Consider the following 13,516-nt stretch of genomic DNA (forward strand, 5'->3'; position numbering starts at 1 on the left):
TGATGGAAGAAGTTTTTACATGAAAAATCATTATTCTACCTGTGTGGGGAGCATAGATGGAAGGAAAGCAGTATCTGTGCAGCACTTATCTTTGATGCATTTGCAGCTGTCATAAACTGCTCTGATGTCTGGCAGAAGAGTGGTTGACACACAGGAGCCCAAACGAGGGTTTGGATCACAGGAAGGTGATCACTAATACATCTCTTTAGGTCAGGACTGAGGGTCTTTGCCCCCAGAACAGCTCCGCCATGTGTTACGAGGCTGGTGAATAGTAATAATAAATGGAAAAAGAATTTTACTTGTTTACTTGAAAAAACTCAGGGTAGAATTCGGTAACGTAGAAAAACGCCTCTCCAAGCAGTGCCAGGCTTATTTCTCAGATGATTTACAAGTCTTTTACTTTTTTTAAACATGTTTTTCAATTCATGCTCTTGAATTTAGGTGCAGTTCTAAGTAGAGATGCTTGAAATTAAATTGCTAGTGCACTGTGCTCTGAGGTAACTCTAACCCTCTACTAGACAGCAGACAACATGCAGCTGGAGTGCAGACAGGTGCCGTTTGAAAGCCGTAACAAAGGAGTGCATCCCAGGATACCTCACTTCTTCTGTGGTGGGACACCTTGTCCTGCTGAGCAATTCCCTGCTGTCTTTGCTGTTGATTACCTACATTCAGCTGAGCAGCATCCAAACTCTCAACAAGCAGACTGGTATGTCCTCAGTCATGTTGCTTATCTGAACTGCTCTGCTCTTTGATCTGTTCCTTCACATCCTTCCTGCTTCAGTTCTCCAGCAACAGAGAGTAGGGGGTTGTGCTTCCCAACTTTGTTCAAGTAAGGAGGGTGACAGGGACCTCTTGTTTCCTTCTCAAGACCTGGTAGAGCCACTATAGTAGAACTAGATAGCTGTATCCAGCCACACCCTGGTGCAGATGCATGAGGGATGTTGGGACCTGTCATTAACTGAGGGGGAAGGAGATAGATAGGAAAGAGGAACAAAGTGTAACTGAAGAAACTCATGTTTTCCCCCTCTTTCATTGACCCAGGCCGGGGGGAGCTTGAAGAAAGGCTGATTGTTGGTTTTCCCTTGAAACTCTGCAGTGTTTAAGCTGAGACCCAATGAACTGAGATGCTCATTGCATTTGACCAACTGTGTAGCAGCACCAGCTGCTCTCAGCCAGCCTCCTAGCTACAGCAACAGTTGTGCTCCATCCTTTTCTGCAACGCTTCATTTGCAGCCATGTCTGAAATTTTCCTCTTCTGAAGGACAGGTTTAACAGCAGAATTTGATGGGTTTAGTGCTACACAGTCCTGGCAAGTGAGACACATGGAAATTTTGTACTATGTTAGCAATAACAAAAGTGCTGTGTTATCTTCTTTACCGGTAATCCGATTCATCAGGAATAAATGCCTTCAGTTTCTGATTGGGCTCATGATTTGTGACCCATGAAAAAAGGGTAGGACTGAGATTGCTGTTTCCAGGCTGCCAAGCCAAAGAGCAAACCTCAAAGCTCCCCCAAATGTACATGTTAAAAACAAGCAGTACCAATGGGATCTATAGGGAAGTGTGTTTTACTCAAGATTGCAGTCACGTACCATTTTCCAGTGAACTGACACAATCATATTAGTAGTTGTGCTGAGTCTACACACATTGTCACGTAGTTGTGTTAATATGAAAACCTTGGGAAATTGTGCTCTCTAGAAAGTACTATTCAGGGTGCTGTTACAGCATGAAACATACTGCATTAGCAACATTATCAGTAGTACTTCAGGAGCTAAGCAGATTCCTCGAACAAAGTTTTCAGGAGATTTAAAAAAGTTGTTTGTTTTTTGGTTTATGTACCTGGCACCGCTGGTAAGGAAAGCAGACAGCTGTTCACTTGGGGCTGGATTTCCCACTGTGCTGCATGAGAGGTGCATCAGTTAAACTGGAATAACTCTAGGAGAGGCAGGCCTCTCTCTCTTTGTACTGCTACTCTTCCATGGCTTCAGGTGTTAGCATCTGAAAGAAGAAAAAACTGGCCATGGTGTTGCATGGAAAGGTCCCTGAACAATCCCAGCCACTGTCTTTGATAGAAAAAGACCAACTTAAGAACTTAAACATGACACAGTGCAGTAAGGTAACATTAAATGTCCAGGTTGGCTCCAGCATCTTTCTGCTTCAGTCAGCTGCCTCGCTGAACACGGACGTGTATCTTTTTCTATAGCATTTTTGAATATTATAACTAATTCACAAGCTCCCTCTGCTGGACTTCTAGGGTAGAAGACTAATGGTAAAACTGTTGTGTTACTTGCTGACTGACCTTTTTTTTTCAGTTTATTTTTGACATTTTCTACATTATCATCATAAGTGTATGATCAAATTCATATAAATGGCTTTCTAGAAGTGTGACAGAGAGAGGTTTGATATGTTAGGTGCATGTTAAAATTTTTTTACATACATAGAAGGCAGCTTTTTCCATAACATGTAGCTGTTACCTCCTAAAAGTACTGATACATCTATAAAAAAGTAATGATACTTGGCATTCAGTAAGACCTTCTATTACTTGCCAAAAAGAGATCTAAGAAAGTAAATAAAGATCTTTTAAAAGAATTAAAAGCTTACAGTCCTCAGTACAGCATACAGTTTTATGTAGCAGTGGTTTTCAAAAGGCAAATCGTGAGCCAAAGGACTTGTAGCAAGCATCAGAGGAATGAATGATGTGCTGAAAATGTTACTCTGAACAGAAGCAGAGCTAGCCCTGCTTCTTTCTGCCTTATCCTCTAGGTCAAGATTTCTGTCTACAGTTTTTTGAACACGTATGTAGGGCCTAGCATTGTCATAATCAATATCTTATGAAATATCTCTTAGTAGATTAAAAGGAGTTTTGAAATTATTTACTTCCAATTAAACAGCTCAGGTAGAGAAAGACTACTAACAACAAAAAAACCTGATGGTGTTCAGTGATTGCTGTAGACATAGCATTTCCTTGCAGACTTTTAATGGGGATGTACTAAATAAAATTACCTGCCTTATTGCCAGCTCATTCTAAATGAGATTCAAGAAGTTTCTCAAAAAATGTAGCTCTCTCAAGGATGATATTTTTTTAGGAATAACATATTCTCATATTGGCTTTATTCTTCATCAGAGCATGTGAGAGCTTTTGCCAGAGGCTGTGATATCAATATGCAATTTATCCTTTCAAAGCCTTTGGGATAATCAGTCTGTTTCTTTGCTGTCCCTAATTAAACTATTGCTTCAGTAATTCCCAGGGGCAAGGAGGCATTGCAACTACACCGAAATGAAAATTAACTTTGTAGAACCACAACTACACCGTCTGTGGTTATAATTAATGTAGTACATGATTGTTGTTTTGGTCATAAGTTTTTAGTTGTTTCATTAAACATACTGTGAGGGAGCATATGGAGGCCAGCCACAGATTTTATTTCTTGTCAAGGTGAAAGAAGTCTGAGGAGGTTTTAACACAGTTTTGGTTGAAATAAAATGGAGCAAGCTTTTGGAGATCTTAAATGTGATCTCTGATCATTCAGCCTTTGGCAGGCCACTAATAATGATGGTAAGTAATAATGATGGTAAGCCAACCATTTCCTAGAATAAGGATCAAATTCAAATCCTTCATGTTTGAGTGTTTTGGAAAATGGGTAGTAGCCCTGCAATGACCGCAGACTGAGGCACTCGATATTCAGAGTGAGCACAAAAATTCTCTTATTTAAGTATTAATTAGGACACATCTCCTACCTGCCTTAAGAATACAGGTCAATCCGAGTGGCCAGAGAGAAGGTTGCTTTCAAGACAGACAGACTATTCTCTTTTCTGTTATCTTTGGTAAGGTAGAAGTGGGTTGATTTCTATCATCCATTCTAACCGTGATTTTAAGTAATTATTTTTTATCTGGCTTTGTGTGTGGTCTTTTTTTTTGCATTCTGAAAGAGGTTATATTCATTAGTGTATTTCATTGTGACAGCCAAAAGGGTATACAATTAAGTGTTGGACTTTTCACACTTTGTTAATATAAACAAACGGTGAACCGTTCATTTTTTGCTAGCTGCTACTTCTTTATGCAGCACTGCGCAAAGCTGGATTTGGGTAGAAATTTAAATTCATTTAAAAGACACAATCAGCAATTCAAAATAATCATTAATTCAATTTAAAAATTAAATGCACTGAGCATAAAAATAAGCTTAGCAAAACGTTGTTTGTATCAAAAGCCCGTTGATTTATTGAAATAAACATTACATACAGAAAATGAACCGATTGTGGTTTTTCTGATCCACACTGATTAGTTTGCCTTCCAGAATTACAAGGAGATCTTAACCTCCACGTTTATTTTTAAAGGGTTACCTCACTGATCGTTTTTAAAACTTCCAGGATTTGGAGGACTGCAAGACAGTAAAATGAGGGCTCTCAGTAAAATGAGGAGAGAATGCGGTGCATCTCACTGTGCCTCTGATCCCCTTGTTTGCTTAGGATTTAAACCATTTCTTCAAATTCAGTGAATCTAAAACAATTCATTTAAAAATTACTGGAAATAAGTGAATTCTCCAGATGTTAATGGCTAACTCCACTAACATAACATTAAAGAACACTAATGAAGATCAGAAGTAGGTTATTCTTCAGGCTGTCCAAATATCATAGTCCCTTGGAGCAGCTGTAATAAAATGCCTTGTAATCAGGGAGCAAGGTAAGACAGACAAACAAGGATTTTCAGCCATTAGTTTTCAGTCAAGTTCTAAGTGACGTTAATTACCCGTAGCATCTTTTACATGCCAAATGAGAGAATATAGTTTATAACAGATGTTGCCTCCATGCTTAATGCTAACAGTATTGTTTAAACTTGAAGAAGTAGTTGTAATTCCTATGATAATACATTTTCTTGATATTCCAGTTTTAGGATTACTATTTTTCTTGTCCAGGCTACTTCTACAGCCTTTCTTCTGCCTCATTTTGCCTTTTTTCTCTCTCAGTTCTCTTTTCAGAAGTTGAAATATATTTTTGCAAAGTACAACTGGCATACAGACTTTCTTCTAGAACTAAAACACTACTTAAACTAAATTATTTAAATGACCTAGGTAATGGTCAGTAATGTACAGCTGTGGCTGACAGAGAAATGCAGATTACTGCAGTGAATTGCATTGCATTAGAGCTGTAGTTAAAAAACATATTTACTTGGTTTTAAATAAAATTTAGTACCCTCTTCCTTGCTTTCTCTTTTATATTGTCTGAGAAAAATCTGTCTAGCTCAGTATGTCCCAGTAAAGGCTGTAACATTTACTTCTTCTCTAGGTCTGTTTTCCTTCGTCTTCTCCTAATGTCTCTTTCTCTAGTCTGGAGGCTGTTGTTCTGCAGCTTGCCTGGTGCTTGTTGTCAGGTTGCGTCAGACTGATGCATCTCTGGAAAGGAAGGGCAGGAGCTCTTAGTGGGCCTCTTTTCACTTCATTTATGCAGCTAAAGATTAGACATTCGCTTTTCTGAGACAGGATGAAACTCTCTGAGAAACATTATGTAAATTTACTGGTTTATGTAAGAAACTGTTAATAATGATGTACATTATGGCATGCTTATGAGATTAAAGGCAGTTCTTTGTCTTGCACAATAGCAAAAAAGCAGAGACTTGAAAAATGTCTAAAAAATAAAATTATTATAATAGACTTGATGTTTGTTTTGATGCTTCTGTTTAGGTGCTGACCCCAGCACAAATAAAATCAATTTGCCTGGCCATACTAGAATCAGGAAAGCAGTATGCAGAGAAGAAGAGGAAACCAGTCCCGCTCATGTATTCCTACTATGGAACAGAGTATCTTGGTGAGTAAAATACACCAACTACTTTGAAAGTGATGCTGTGTGTAGATGCTGAGCCAGTAAATGCTTCAGAAATAAAATAATTTAAAACCTACAGTGTGGGATTTCTCCTGAGCTAGGACCATCCAGACTCCTAAAACTGCTAAGTAGGGCTGAGGAGCTGGAGGGAAGGACTGATGCTGCCTAGTACTGTGCTCTACCAGGTGAGCACCAGGCAGTGGCTTCCTTTCCTCTTCTCCTTCTTGCCCTGGTAAATCTTCCCTTGCCACATGGAGGCAGTGAGAGGTGTGGTATCCATGCCTGAGTGGAGAAGGTTACCAGAGCGAGCTGTCAGGTAATGTTATTTGTAAACTGCTGTTGCCGTGCGGGGCCTTGCAGAATGTTTTTGGCTGTAGCGTGCAACTTAAGCGTACGGTCAGCTCCTTCCCATCACGGCAGTTTAGTTGGAGCTCATCTGAAGCAGTGAAGAATCATTAAGCAGATCCCTAGTGGTGTTCTCAGGGCATAATATCACACTGCAGGAAGCATGAGATTAGTTTGCAGATGTTAGTCATTTCTGTGGCAGGTGAGCAAAGGAAGGAGTCACTGAGTGGTGCTGCTCCACAGACCCTGGCAGATACAGGCAATTCTTGCACTGAACTGCAGGTTTTAGCTGATTGATACTATCAGTCAGTAACTGGGAATACAAATTATGGTCCAATTTCAATTTAGATTCACCAAAGACTTCAGAATAATAGTCCAGATTTAGTTGTGTGTCAGTAAGAATAATGTCTTAAAACAGTATTCGGTTCACACACTGAGTTTCAATCACATCAGAGCGAGAGCAGATGAAATTTCTAAGTGCTTTAGCTTAGCTTGAGGAACTGGAAAAGTCAGAAGCAGTAACACATCATAGTGTCATGGCCCTCAAAAGCCTTATTCCAAGCACTGTTGTAATATGCACAAAGAAGATGTAAGAGCCTTGGACCTGACAAGCAAATCAGTCTCAAGAGAAAGTTGCTGTGAGATGGGGTAGAACCTAAACCCACCCTCTCTTCCTGATTGTTGCTGTTATTTACAGGTGCAGCACATGGGCTTTCATCCATTCTTCAGATGTTGCTTTCCTATTACGAGTACCTGCAGCCAGCAGATCAGGAGCTTGTGTGGCAGAGCGTTGATTTTCTTATGGACCAAGAACAGAACAGCAACTGGCCTCCTGAGCTGGGAGAGACGATCGAGCGGGAGAATGAGCTTGTACACTGGTGTCATGGAGCTCCAGGTTCCTTTCCCATTGATGCTATGAGTAGTCAGATAATGATTCCATTGCTTTTCCACGTTAGGTGATTCCATGTAGAAGATAATCTCAGGTTAAATTTGACCAATTTTGACATTTCATGAGAGGCAGGCAAACCTTTTAGGCTTTTTCTTCCAGTTAAGAGTCTTTTATCTCTTGCTGAAGCAGCTGGAAGGATAGGTGTATTTTCTGCCTTAAAAGCACCAGTGATCACAGCTGAAAGAATTCTGGTGATTCTGAACTGTATGTTTTCTGCTTTTGCTCCCTTTCATGACAAGACCTCAAAGAATGGTACACCTGAGTCAAAAAACAACTTGTGCTGGACAGAGAAATAGTTTGTGAAAAACCACAGATGATTTGAAAAAGACACCCACCTTTTTTTAGTTTTAAGAGGCAAAAATTATGTCTACAGCATGGCTGGTCTAGTGATGAAACGTGCAGGGAAGAAGCCTCTTTGTTTCAGTACCTTGAGAGCGGCCTTTGGCTGTTACTGGAGACATATGGAGTGAGACTCAACCAAAGTGACAAAATCCCTAAAGGAATAAAGAAGTTACTTTAGAATACATTTAAAGACATGTAAATTCATTAATTGCTGTTGTCCTTCCCCAGAAAATACTGTATCCTATCTCTGTTCTTGGGTAGTAATAACACATGGGTAGTTTATGAGAACACTTTTCAGCTACCTCAGTGTATATTATATTCAGACCACAAGTGAGCTATTCTAAACATTCCCTTAGGTGTTTGATTCGGTTGTGCGTCATGTGCATTCTTTTAAGGTTACCATGAACTGAGCTGTGCAGTTCTCTGTTGAAGACTATGATCAATCTATTTGAATCCCCACTAAAAATAAGCTAAATAGATTTTTTTTCTTTTTTAACAGAAATTAGTATGTGTAACTGTTTGTGACTAGAATAAAGCAGCATGGGCCTCACTGAAGGAAAAAGAAAAAGCAAGTTTCTTTTTCTCATTCTGTAAAAAATTGTATCTGTTGCCAATGTAAGAAATTATCTTGCCCATCCTTGTGTTTCTGTCAGCGTAAATAGGTGAGATAAATGGAGACTTGAAACCAACAGAACTTGGTGCAAAGATTTACTGTTTTAAAGGCAAAAATGTGACTACTGTTTTAAACTGAAAAAAGACTGAGAGAGTTAGAGTAAATCTTGAAATTCAATAATGCATTGAAAAGATTGAAAGTGGTGGTGTCACGGGGAGTGGATACATACATCCTACCATATGCTTTCTAGCATACCGGGTACTCTCCCCTCCATACGTAGCATATAGATATGTAACAATGACATACGTAGAGCATGAGACTGCAGTTTTTTAGTGTATTAACCTTTATTTTCTTATGTGTTCTACAAACCCCTTGGCCTGCTTATTACAAAAGACAATCTCAATGCTGTTTTCCTAGGCATTGCATATCTGTTTGCCAAAGCTTACCTGGTTTCCAAGAAGCCTCAATATCTGGACACTTGTATCCGCTGTGGAGAGCTAACTTGGCAGAAAGGCCTGTTGAAGAAGGGACCTGGAATATGCCATGGAGTGGCTGGTAGTGCTTACGTGTTCCTGCTGCTGTATAGGCTCACTGGAAACTCAAAATACATATACAGGGCACAAAGGTTAGCATTCCTACTTTTCTGGGTTCAGGGTCATACTGGAAAGTTTCAGGAACATTTATAAAGCTGCTCAGAGTGTGATGACGCCCTCGGACATAACCTGAGTGTTTAAGCCTTAGGTCCAATTCTAGCTCTGTGTTGTGAGGCAGACACACTCTGCGGGGAACCCTGCAGACCTGCTCCCGGGCTGCAGCAGGAGAAGCATCAGGTTCTCCAGGTCTCCATCCCTCTGTGTCCACAAGCCTGTGCTCCACTGGAGGGAACCGGGGTGGATGAGGAGGAACAGCATGCATCCCGGTCTCATCCTGACATGCTGTGTACCCATTTTACCCCCCTGGAGTAAAATGAGCAGAGCAGAGTAGAAGGTTGCACTGTTTGTTAGATTGATTTGTTCTGATTTTCAGAGCATTTAACACCATCCCTTACTACTAAACATGGAAAGTAAGTACAGGACCTGCTTTGCTGTTATTTTACAGTTTTTTAATTTACCATTCCCAGCTTTAGCCAGTTGGACATTATGCTGTTCGGTTTAGCTATTGGTGTTAATTCCATTTTGTCCTCATGCCAACAAGTATATCCCACTGAAAATTCTGTAACAGTGCTGCAATGATCTTTAATTTTATTTCTGTACTTTACTATACGTGTTTGAAAAGATGATGTTCAGTGTTTGTTACTGGTTTCCTTACAGCATAGAATGAAGGGAAGTGGTATAGTAATTAGGGTGACTTGTTTGCTTTGTCATGAGAACATTTTATTTGTTTAGTTATTTCAGTAGTACAGAATTCGTTGCATCGATGCAAAACATTGCTTGCATCCTGCTGAGAAAACAACCAAGAAAAGAGTTATTTAAGACTATCTGTTTAATAGTATGTCTCACAGAAATTAGAAAAAGTTTATAGCTCTCCAAGGAGCATAACACATGTACAGTTCACAAAGGTTTGGCTTTTCTAGGTCTTATGGACCTCAGTTTATCGTGGAAATTTGAGTGTAAAATTTCCACATAAGGTTAAATGATGCACATTCTACTTTTTAAAATCATTGAATGTTATTAAAATGATGCTTTCAAGCAATAAGTCAACATACAGGGACACCAAATAATAACAAACTCTCTTTTTTTTTTTCCCTGTTTCTTAGGTTTGCAGAGTTCTTATTTACAGAAGAATTTAAGGCTGGTTCCCGGGCATTAGAAAGTGTATATAGCCTGTATGAAGGCTTCTCGGGAACTGTGTGTTTCCTGACTGACTTGCTGCAACCCAACCAAGCTGAGTTTCCTCTCTTCAGTGTCTTTGTCTAGAGAGTAAGATTCTCCAAGGCCACGCTCTAGTGGTGATGGGAGAGGGCACTGCGGTTTCACTTATTTGTCAAGAAAGGCTATTTACAAAACAAGCCAGTGGTACCACTAATGCTAGCCTTAAAGTATCTGGGAGTCAGGTGAAAAAGAAAACACACTGGGACTTTGGGAGGGAAGTATGTTATAAAAAAAAAGAAAAAAAGGGTCAGTGAAAAAAAAAGGGGGGGGGTGATTGAATCTGATGGGGTAGATATTTAGATGTAATAAGAAGCAAAATCTAGTTATTCAAGTGAGAGAGAAAGGGGCATTATCAAACTTATAATTTAGGGGTTACACAGGAAAAAAAAAAAAAAGCTGGAATTACAGGGACATGCAAAGAAGAAACAATGATGCATCCAGTAAGTTTTAAAAAGAGACCTGCAAAAACAAGGCTTGATGCAGCAATGCATATTGGGGAGGGTGCTGAGACATGTCACTACACTGCATAAAGGCAAAATCTGGGATTTTTTACCTAAACCACATCTGCTAGCTCTAGTAACACGTATTAGAAATGCCTGTATCTTGAAGCTCTTTCATCTTCATGTGCATATAATGATAGTTAAGTAGACAGCTATATATTCAGCCTGCAGTTTCACAGGTTCATTTCAGCTAGTGGGGTTTTTCATGTGTGTAAATGAGAACTGAATTTGACCCTTCCTTTCAGAGCTCAGTCTGTGGCAAGGAGCTGGTCTCCTCACTGATTTACTATAACCATGTCACTTCTTGTCAATACTTTCCCTGTCACAGGGATGAGTGGACCCATGGAGAAGACTTGGATTTAAAAGTTCTGTAGCAAAGATATATCTGACAGATGCTTTCTTCACGGAACAGCATTACTAGATAAATATTGTTCAGAGATACAAAAGCTTTGTTTAAAAATGAATTACTTAGAGCAGCATTTCTGAGCAATAGCACACATATTTCAGAGAATGAGAAATCTATTTTCCTTGATTAATTGTTCACTACAAACCCTACAAGCTGAATGCAAACTTTGATGGCATACTGATCTTAAGAAAAATCTGGTAACAAAACTCAAAATTGCTTTTATTCCTGGTTAACAAAATAATTTATATGCCAAAATGATTTGTAGCTATAGAAACAAATGGGTTGCTCAACACTAGTTGCACTTGCACTTAAGGTTGCAATTACATGCTGGTTTATATGTATTATATATACGATATGGTACTTGAAAGCTAAAGAAAATGCTAACATAGATTTGCACTAAAAATCCCTATAAGATCAATATCTCTATTTAAAATGTATTTACTATTTATTTATTTTTATTTATATAGGAGTAATGTAATGCAATTACCTTTAAAGACAGATTAGGAAGACCAGTGCGTCAAAAACTGAAATTAGGGTGAAAAAAGCTGACCTACATGCACTGCCAAACAGTGCAGTCTCTCTTCCTGCATTCCTCAGCTGGAGGAGATTACAATTTTCTTATTTTTAATGCTTAATGGATTAAAGTTCCCATTTGATTTCAGTGGGCCTTGATCAGGCAGTAAGTTGGAGCCAGGTCCTGCAATCCTTCTGCATTTCAGAATAGTAATCCCATCCCACTCTTGCCACTGTTATTTTAATGAGGTGGTTTGCATTGTTCTGAGCTGCAGATTAGGATTTCGGCTGTTTTGTCTTGCACTGTGTGGCTCTAATTAATTACTTAATCATAGAAGTAACCATATTTCATTGGTGAAAAAAGCAGTGCAGTTCTGTATCAGTTTGTCAAGAATTTAAAAGTTCTTTGGTGAATGGAAATGTTAAAATTCAATATATGTTTTTATGAGTTCATTACTTGTGGGATAAAAGGCCTTTTAAGAAAGCCATTAATGGCACTTATTTTGTTACTCTGAGCAGTGAGATGTGCATGCATAGGAGGATGTGTTTGATTGGGAGCTATATATGTGAGGCTAAATAAAAAAGTCAGTGGAGACGTGCATGTGCTTTGCCCAGCTGTGTTGCAATGCTTCTGTTAATCAGAGCAAAGTCAGTTTTCAGTAGTGAAGTTCCTAAGCCCATTTTGTCTACTTGCTTCCTGTAATGTGGGTGGCTTATGTTTAATAAATGGAACTTTTCTAAACAGATGTTTAAGGAAGTTTAAGAACTATCCACTTGTTCCCTGTGGTCAATAGCTTTTCAGTCTCAGATTTTGTGGTAGGATAATGTCACTCAGCTAGAACATGTACATTACAACATTTGTGCCATAGCATTTAGGTATCTAGTGTAAACGTATTCTGTCTTATTCTAAGACAGAAATATCGGTTCTGCCATGATCCGGACTCAAGCTGCTGCAATCCTACACTGATTGCCCATCCTTTTATTTAGAAATGCAAGCATGAAACAAAAACACCTAGTGTTTTGATAACACCACCATCAACAAAACCCAGACAACTCCAAACTTAAGCCTTAACAGAATCTACGCATATTAGAATCTTGATCATGACCTTTTGATTTTGTCCCCAGTGTTTACTTTTTAATTATCAGTAGGCCACAACTTTTAATTGTTTCCAGTTAGTTAGTTCTCAGGAGACACTCAGTGAAGAAAATCTTTGCAGTACAGTAACTTAGATCATGACCAAGTGATGAATGCTTATATTGAAACACATACCACATACATATTAAAATTTCCCATGACAGCAGGAGACAAAATCACTCCATTTTATTATGCTTAACCTCCAATGGTCGTGTTTCCCTTTATCTGTTCATGTAATTCTTCATAAATGGCAGGAAATATACATTAAGTACTCGGGGTCAGTTTTCTAGTAGTTTTCCTTCTGTGTCTCTTTGTAGAATTAATTCCTTTTGATTTACATTCAGAGGAGACTGATGTGCTCTGTGTTGTGTTCAGCTGCACCCACAGAACAGATCTTCTGGCCCTGCAACCGTTCTCCATATATGAAGTCATATGTGTGGCTTCACAGAAAATAGTTGTTGGAGTTAGTCCAACTTCAACAATGAGAAAAACCCGTGCAAACAGTTTTCAAAATCTAGGTCCTGAATGTCTCTCTGCAAGTTATGCGAGTTCGTCACTGCCTTCAGCAAGGGCAGCATGCAGACTTTGTTTACTGACACTCAAGATCAGTAACAGTAACGTAAACATTCAGTCTCACGGGATACATCTGGCAAAATCCTGGAACATACTTATTCATCTGTTCCATCAGACATGGCAGTTTGGCTCATTCTTGGAGTTTCGTGGCTTTTCTTACTTGACCTAGCTGGGTTAGGGTGACTGATAGACATGCTGTACTCACAGCTTCTGAGCACGGTGTAAACATACCCCAGGGCTCTCCTTAGAATGCCAATCATTGAACGAGCAGATTTTTTTCACCTTTCTCCTCCTCTTAACTACTCTCTGGGTTTTTTTCCTTTGTACTATATATGCTGTTACATACATGCTGTTGCAACCTTTATTTGTTGCTTTTAAGACGTTGACAGGAAAGCAAACTGAGTAGAGCTGTCAGCACTTTTCAGGGTAACAAAAAAAAATAAGGTCCTTTGTGTT

The 13,516-nt window shown here is 39.1% G+C and overlaps 1 protein-coding gene across 1 annotated transcript in view; it reads left to right on the plus strand.

The window, feature by feature from the left end:
• Positions 1 to 10,000, plus strand: part of LANCL3 (LanC lantibiotic synthetase component C-like 3 (bacterial)) — a gene marked incomplete at its 5' end in the record, with an annotated part of 11,786 nt that extends 1,786 nt beyond the window's left edge. Inside the window, 4 exons of the mRNA XM_010138684.1 lie at positions 5,675 to 5,798; positions 6,856 to 7,053; positions 8,480 to 8,687; positions 9,819 to 10,000. Of these exons, the coding sequence (XP_010136986.1) occupies positions 5,675 to 5,798; positions 6,856 to 7,053; positions 8,480 to 8,687; positions 9,819 to 9,978 (690 nt within the window). The remainder of the gene's footprint in view (positions 1 to 5,674; positions 5,799 to 6,855; positions 7,054 to 8,479; positions 8,688 to 9,818) is intronic.
• Positions 10,001 to 13,516: the final 3,516 nt, after the last annotated feature.

The sequence above is a fragment of the Buceros rhinoceros genome, unplaced genomic scaffold, assembly GCF_000710305.1.
Source record: "Buceros rhinoceros silvestris isolate BGI_N320 unplaced genomic scaffold, ASM71030v1 scaffold34066, whole genome shotgun sequence".
NCBI lineage: Eukaryota > Metazoa > Chordata > Aves > Bucerotiformes > Bucerotidae > Buceros > Buceros rhinoceros.